General features: G+C 34.8%; 1 protein-coding gene across 7 annotated transcripts in view; it reads left to right on the forward strand.

Annotated features, from left to right (window-relative positions):
- CD36 (CD36 molecule (CD36 blood group)) overlaps window positions 1–7,221 on the forward strand; it is a 263,195-nt gene extending 255,974 nt beyond the window's left edge. For all 7 annotated transcript variants that reach the window (XM_070506177.1, XM_070506157.1, XM_070506170.1 and 4 more), the window contains 5 exons: window positions 980–1,098; window positions 2,088–2,161; window positions 2,786–2,840; window positions 3,671–3,835; window positions 6,269–7,221. In XM_070506177.1, coding sequence (XP_070362278.1) covers window positions 980–1,098; window positions 2,088–2,161; window positions 2,786–2,840; window positions 3,671–3,835 — 413 coding nt within the window. In that variant the 3' untranslated portion in view covers window positions 6,269–7,221. The remainder of the gene's footprint in view (window positions 1–979; window positions 1,099–2,087; window positions 2,162–2,785; window positions 2,841–3,670; window positions 3,836–6,268) is intronic.
- Window positions 7,222–8,510: the final 1,289 nt, after the last annotated feature.

The raw sequence follows: 8,510 nt of genomic DNA on the forward strand, positions 1-8,510 counted from the left end.
CAAGACCCCTTTCCACCGAAAATTCAAAGTGAGAAAGCGGTAAGGGCAGAAAGTAAGGGTGGCGCCAGGAAACTTTTGTTTAGATTTTGTGTTGTTTGAGATGCCAGTTGTGTCTTGGTGTTGCAAAACTTAGTTATTATTAGGTAAGAGTATGCCAGTATTTCCCTGTGCCACTTTGGAAAATGTCTCTTTAAGTCCTTTGCCCTTTTTTCAAGTGGATTATTTGGAGTTTTTTTGCTATTTTTTTTTTTTTTGAGTTTGCATGAGTTCCTTCTATATTTTAGATATTAACTACATATTGGGAATGTTGTTTGCAGATATTTTTTTTCCATTCCATAGGTAGGCTTTTCATTGTTTGTTTTTTTGACAGTTTCTTTTGCTGTGCAGAATCCTTATGCTCCCTATAGATTTAGGGTAAAATGAAAATAATTCCCTGAATACTTTGAGCATCCAAAATCCGTCTGCCATTTTTTCTAACTTTTTCTTCCCTAGAAAATGGTAAATAAATATGTTTTCAGTGTGTTTCTGAAACAAGAATTGACTTAAACATGAAATGTGGAGTCTCTTATTTTGCTCACATTCTTCGTATTGGAGTGGGTGTGAAGGGAGAAAGAGACAGTTCTTAAATTAAAGAAATTAATTATCAGTTCAAAGACATATTTTTTCCTGAAACATGAATGTATATGGTGGGAACTTTATGTTCGGCAGCTAAACTTTACAGATTGAAAATTAGCATCTAAGGAATGAACAAGACATCGGCTAACTGGTTAGTGGGTTGATGTAGAATTTTATATTTTATTTTTGTACAGTAGTGATCAGTTGTTAGAATTCTTCCTAACTCTCATCCCCCATTTAGTACTCAAACCCAACTAAGTATTCTTTTAATTTAAAAAGCTTTATTTTCGAGGACATCTTTCTGAGTGGTATGTGAAATGAGGAAAATGATTTATCCCCACTGTCTCTTAAAACTTGTTTCCAGGAAGACCCGTCTACATTTCACTTCCTCATTTTCTGCATGCAAGTCCTGAAATTCTAGAATCTTTTGAAGGTTTAAATCCAAATGAAGAAGAACATAGCACGTACTTAGATGTTGAACCCGTAAGCAAATATATTATTTGATCTGATTTGTTTAATACTGTTTTTTTAAATGAAATTAAAAAATGCATTCTCTCCTTGTCAATCACATTTATTGATCACATTTATTGAATCACAGTCTTGATGAATTACTTTTATTTCAGTGAAAATTACGTTGATTTCTATTGCTTGTGAAATGTCAAGGTAATTCAATTTTAGTTTTTCAGCATATGGAACTTTATAAGCCTTTTTAGTGGTTCATAAATCAGGACTACCAATGATGGAAATGGTTCTCATTGGCTTAAGACAATTTGATATAAATTACTATTTTACATTTATTTTATACTTAACTGTAAGTATTGCTTATATGAAGAAACACATGTTATGAGGGATTAAAAGAGATTTTATGGGTATATGTAAATTTGAAACTGGAACTATTACAGTTAGTGTCAAGAAAAATCTATCAAAATTCCTATAGTGCAACAGTTTCAATTTTTAAATTATTTTAATATTCTCCTTTTCAAAAGTTAAAAGAAATGCCAGAGTTTTCGTGGTCATGTTTCGGTTTAAATAATGACAGAAGAAGGATTATAATTAAACAATACCGGGATTGCTGAACAATATGTGGATTTGACCGTGCACAGTTCAGGTGTTAAATTAACCACATGAGTTCTTATGTTTCAGTACTGTTGTTGTTGAGGCCCCAAAACCCTTCCTGGTAAATATCACAAATCTAACTAAAACCTCAACACAAGGTTAGGCAAAGAAACTGTGTGTGTGCACATTTATATGCATGTGTGTGCACGCACACGCCTATACATGTAAAATGTGATCGTGGATAATTATGTATGCAAAAGATTTAATGTGTTCAATTAATTATTTAATAGATTTCACAAGTTGCAAGTAGGACAGTTTCACCTTAAGATCTATATAACAGTAAAATTAAGTTTTGGGTATTAGAATGGAATGTTTTAAAAGAAGTTGGTGATTATTTTAGTTTGTTCTCTTTTTAGATAACTGGATTCACTTTACAATTTGCAAAACGGCTGCAGGTCAACATATTGGTCAAGCCATCAAGAAAAATTGAGTGAGTCTCTTGAACAAGGTTATCATTACCCGATTTTTAGTATTTTCTTGTAAGAATGTGAGTGAATCTATGAAAGTAAGTGGGAAGAATATAACGTTTCAACTTCTCTTTGGCTTCAGGTACTAAATAATCATTATTAAATGCTTAGGATAACTTTTATTTGTAATTTAGAATTGTATCTAGTGTTTATTGAAATGGTATATTTCATGTATTTTCCTGTTTATTGAAATGGTACATATTTTGGAATGTTTTTTAATTTGAGTATTTGGTGGCATCTCATTTTGCCAGCTATCCAAATACTTTCTGGAATATCCAAATAGTTTCTAGAATTCATATGTTACTTTCCTGGGTAGAATTCACTGAAAAGGGAAATCTGTACTTAGAAAAAGTCAGTCTAATTAGAAATCTGATTTATAAAAGTTTATAATAGTCAAAGATGTCTGAGAAACAGCCGTTTAAAATTTAAATGATTTATTACAGGGCACAAAAATCAAGAAACTTAACCATGCTCAAGAGCAATTAATTTCTGAACATTTATTTACACTAGTTACTACTAAACTTTCTATTATATATGTGTAACATATTGGTATATATTTTTACAATTATTTTCAATGTTTATTACAGGGCATTAAAGAGTTTGAAGAGGAACTATATTGTACCTATTCTTTGGCTTAATGAGGTTAGTATTTTTTACCCGTTAGTCATTAAAACCAGCAAACTTCTTTGTATATAAAAAAAGTTCTTGGTGTTTTAAAATTGAATATGTACGTATAGTATTTGAAGTTGAATGTGTTTCTACTGCCCATATGGATGAGTTTATATATTATTAATGATCAAATTTGTGTTAGTTTTCAGCATTTTTCTTTTAGAAAGACAAAGTGCCTCCTGTAATATTGGAGTACTTTCAAAATGCATCTATTAAGCACTTTTTCTTGATGTAGTGCCGTGTTAGGAGAGAGTCGTGACTCTACGTAACTCCAAATAACGCCAGACTCACTGGGTATTGTAATGCGGTAGAAGCCAGCCAGTCTTAGGGAGGCAGGATTAGAGCAGGCACAGGCAGGCTGTCCCATCGCCTGACAAGACATTTCCAACATAATCCATGGAATTGATTAGCTGCAGAATTGGGAAACGCCTCGCATGAGCCTCTAGAGGAAGTGAGGCTGTTCACTCTTGCCGTTTCCCTCTGGCACGAGGAAACAAACATCCTTTGGAAAACTGAAATATTTCCATATGGCTGTTCTAAAGATCAGTCAGGCCTAGCATGCTGAGGAGTGCTGTGTAACCCGTTTAAAGGGAGGAGGGTTATAGTTTACTCTCCAAATATCCCACCTTGGCATTTATTGCCTTCTTAGACATACAAAGGGGATTCCATTGGCTTGTCTTGTAGATACAGTTGACTAACACTGTACAGGTGTTTAGAGAACAGAGTGATATATAAGTGGAAAGTTTTGAGTATTTTGCACCACTAATCTACTCAAATAATGCTAATTATTGACTTGATTACAGACTGGCACCATTGGCGACGAGAAGGCAAAAATGTTCAGAAAACAAGTGACTGGAAAAATAAGCCTCCTTGGTCTGGTAGAAATGGTCTTACTCAGTGTTGGTGTGGTGATGTTTGTTGCTTTTATGATTTCATACTGTGCGTGCAGAGCAAAGAAAGTAAAATAAGTAAGTGCATAGAAAAAACTGTCTATTGCTTCAGTAACAGAGTTTATATATTACTGGTTTTCATTTTATCAAAGAGGGGTTATAAATTAGGCTGAAAACATTTCTGGAAATGTCTAGCCGACTATCATTTTGTGTTACATCCTTGAAGTTTTGAGATTCTTCACGTAAATTAAGACATAAATGAAGACACTGAGTAAATAAGGCCTGTGACTATCAGGTGGATCACTAGGTTACATTTTTCATTCTGTGAGGAATGGGGTGAAAGATGAAAGGGTCTCCTCTGAAAAGTTAGTACATATACAGCTTTTGTGCCAAATTCTGACTTCTCACTTCTAGTTTATTTATAGCTAGTTAATTATTCTAAAAATCACAAATAATGTATCATTGACTAGGAAAGGTAATGTAAAGTTAAAAATGGTAGCTATTTGGGGATGCTGAAATTAATAACAAGTAAAAACTCAATAATAAATGTTAGAGAAAATACGATAAAAGTATGCTGTTTAAAAAATAAACACTGAAGTTATATGAATGCAGAATTGTTGCATCTAGACATCCTGGCCAGGCTTTGAGCAGAATCAGAGTGTTCACCCCAGGTGTCTGCTGTGGAAGCTGGATGAACAGTGAAACTTCATGAGCTAAAGCTTGAATATAAGAGGACAAGAGAATAGGAGAAAACAGTGTTCAATGCAGTAAAAGCAAATTACTCAGAAATTTGAAGAAAAAGTCAGGTAAATGTGGACAAGATTTGAGTTTTGGAAAAATGGTAGAGGTTGTTCGGGCCTCTGTGCTTTAGATATCAGTGCCTGTGCACTTTTTGCATAAAAAGGAATGAATGCCTGACCCTATCTTTCTTAAAGGGAAGCTTTATTTAATGATCGTAGGTGGCATTGGTGTGGGCAGGATTTTCCATAGCCCTCCCTTCTCAGGCACCTCAAAACAAAATCTAAATAAAAGCAACATACTCGCCACGAAAATCACAGCTTCAAAACAAGTCCTTTTACTCTACTTCCAATGAGGCTGCTGACCCTCAGCTGTCTTACACTGAAATTCTGGAGCTGCCAGTGATAACTGTTGAGTTTTACTATGTGTCAAGATCATAATAAATATTTTACGTGAATTTTCACATCTAACCCTTAATAGTTTCCAATAGTTCATACGTTTCCAATAGCTGGGGATTCATCTGCATGCATTCTACTTTCTGGAGACATTCCAGAAAATTGTAAATTTTAGCAGTGCAAAGCTGTCCATTTTCAGAGTGTGAATCAGTCAAATTGAAGATTAAAAAAATAAAGTGGAATTTTCATAGCAATGTTTCTTTTTTTGTGAAATTAATAGCTTGTGTCTGGGAAAGCAGCTCAATCTTTGTTCTGATTATTTCTGCCACTATTTGTTCATTGGAAAGAAGACTGAACAATTCTGCCTACAATCTGTTGGACAGAGTGTATTCAAAATGCTGACCTAATATATTTGCATTATAATAAATAAGGAAATATTGCATCACCTTTAAGACCTATCATTAGTCCAGAAACAAGCAAATGAGTAATGATTAAACAAAGTGATTCATATGACCATTTATAGGATAGAAAAGATCATCCACTGAAAAGCCAAATTGCAACAAAAAACTTGTTCTAGTGGGAAAGTATGTTTTTCAAAAGGACATATAGTAGTTGTAAAAGTTTTTCTGTATTATTATCTATTAAAATTACATGATAAATTTCATCAGTGCTTAATAAACCCTGAATGTCAGATTCCTTGCATCTGTATGTGGCTAAGGTGAAGAACTGAAAGCTTTTCAGAGTGCCTTTGTCAACAAGTATATTAGTTTTGCTTAAACATTTGACCGTTATAAGGAAAAGTTACTGCTCTTTACAAAACTGTCTTTTTTTTCTTTATGAGTAGAGATTTTTTCTACATAGATTACTTGATTTACTAGATTTAGAAGAATCATAGATACAGAGTTCCTTAAAGAAGCCTCAATTTTGAGGATCATAAAAATTATGCCTTTGGGCATGTTTATAAACAATTGAAAAACTAAGGAGGTGACTGTACAAGAGGAAACAAAGCGTAAGATGGTGGCTAGAGCGTGGTTCCGCTGAATGGACCACAAAGAGAATAAGCCAATAGTCCTTTCAGAAGCCACAGTTTAAATGGCTCGCAGTGGAAGGTGGTCTGAAGGGAAACGCTCATCCAGGGCAGGTGGCATGCTCATCCAGCTCTGTGCAGCTCTTGAGACTGAAGGGGCCTTCCCAGGGATCCGGGAATGGGAACACGACCGCCTTATTCATGAGTGCATCAGAGAACGTTTCTCTGCAGCTTGAGAAACTGGGCTAAATGATTGAAAATACGATATCTCGGATGTATAGAATTTGAGTATTACCCATTTTATCTTTCCACTGCTTTCCGATAAGGAGTAACATTTCTTCTATTTTCCAGGCGACAAGGAGTCTTTACATTTATGCACCAGCTATGTCAGGACCTTTGTGAATATTAACCTACAAAATGAAGATTTAATATGCCTTATTTTTGCGAAACACACCTTATGTTATAGTTGAAGAAACAGTGGCATTTTTTTTTTTTTTGCACTAAGTAGCAGCCCATTTCTGAAGGATTACGAAGATGTCATTATAATCCATACTTTGAACAAAAAAAGCACTTTTAAAATTCATCATGTGTCCAATCCAATTGATTTGGTTTTCTACGGACCTGGCTTGAGCATGACCCAATTATTTTTATTTGGTACTGATTCACTCATTGATTCCCTGGTGGCAAATTCAGCAGAGGAGTGGCTGTTCCAAACAAATCCTCGACACTGAGCTCGTCTTCCCCATCATGGGAAGACCCCATCACCCTGAGCAGTGTCCCGGTTCAGTGGCAACAGACAGACCCCAGGACTGTCAGTACATTGCATTCCATGAGCATCAACTATTTTGAAAGACATTTAAAAATGGAAAGTAAATGATTGGCCTGTGAGCCCTCGCTCATACGTTACTTACGTTTCCTTCTCTATGGAATTCTTTGTACAGCAACAGCAGGCCTGATAACCATGTTCTTTACAACAATATGGGCTTCTATTTTTGTCACTGACTAGCAAATGGACATCACTTTGAGCTCTTTATGTTTAAGGACTTTGTCGTTTTCCATGTTCTGCTGCTCTTCTGGAAATCTGAGTAGATTCTGATCTTTCTGCTCAGATATGTACAACTTATGCTTGGCAACTTCAGAATGCTCTGCTAGCATTAACAGATGTACATGATAATAAACGGATTATTGTATGAAGATTACAAAGAGGAAAATGTGCATTAATAGTTATTTGTTGTAATATTTCTTGCTTTCATGGTCATCTCAGAAAGACTGGTTTCAACGATTAAAAGATGTTCTTCCTTAAATTCCTATGCTTTGCCTAGTTCCTGTTGTGTCATAAATTGTATACCCTAATTTTGTGTCTGAAGTATTCTATCCAAATTCATATCTCTTTATGAATCCATATTTCCTTCTGAAATATTCTTTCTGAATTCAATCTTGACCACTTTCTCCTAGGCTAATTTTTTAAGCCAATTGGAAGAAAAGCAAAAAAGATCTTTGGTTTCATCCTTTACAGCAGCCGGACTTAAGTTCTAGGCTTTGAGGGATCTTTCCTTTTTATTAGGAGACTTACTTCTTTATTGTTAGGTAATCCTGCTTTCTTTAGCAGGGGTTCACTTACTGCAGAGAGCACTAGGCCTTCTAAAACGTTTCTCATAGAAAGGGAAGATGGGCCAGGTTCTGTCTAGTGTTTTACACACCGAGGCTTATGGAACAAAGAATTAGTAAGTGGTTTGTTTGGTTACTAAAATTAACAATAACTTGGTATCCTCACGTTAGCTTCCAGCAGAGTAGATATTGAAAACCCCAAACCAAGATGCCACCAGTTTGGAAGGACCTCTTGAAAATCTGAAGATATGCAAAGCATTCTGATTTAGTGTCTTTCTGTTTAACTAGGAGGGGAAAAAATATTCCTCTAAGATATTGCCAGTCAAGATGAGATTCTAGACATCCTCTTCTGATGATTGAGAGAAAGATCTACTCTCTTTGCATTCAGATATTTGTAGGCAGGTAGATCTAAAAGAAATATGAAGGAAATTTCTTTAAATAGTTCAGGCCTTCTTAGGTCAAGAATTGAAGTACAAACTATTCAAAAGAATTGGATGAGGAAATACGTATTCCCTTCACACGAGATCTGTATATCCAGTCAGCGACTCAGGTTTTAAAACCTTCATACAGAAATGCATCTAACAGTATTTAGGTATCAGAGAAAAGATTTAGACTTATGTGTCTTTAGTATTACTTAACTAAATGCATTTATATTCTAATCCTTATCATTTTTCACCATTTTTTCTCTAAATTCTATAAAATATATGGAAGAGGAAAGACAGTCCATACACAAAGATAAGTGGATTATATTAAAAATATCCAATAGGAAAAAATAGTACTTTCTTTAAAGAATGGCAGATGGATTTTTTTATATGAAAAACGGGTATTAGATTTTTTTTATGTAAACATGGGTTTAGATGCATATGTGTGTGCGTACATGCATGAACACACGTGCACTGATGTTGGAGTGGGGCATTCTGGGGAATGAATTAGTCGTTTTGTCCTAGAGAAAGTGTCTTGTTCAGAGAGGGTAAATGCTTGAACA

The sequence above is a fragment of the Equus asinus genome, chromosome 1, assembly GCF_041296235.1.
Source record: "Equus asinus isolate D_3611 breed Donkey chromosome 1, EquAss-T2T_v2, whole genome shotgun sequence".
Taxonomy (NCBI): domain Eukaryota; kingdom Metazoa; phylum Chordata; class Mammalia; order Perissodactyla; family Equidae; genus Equus; species Equus asinus.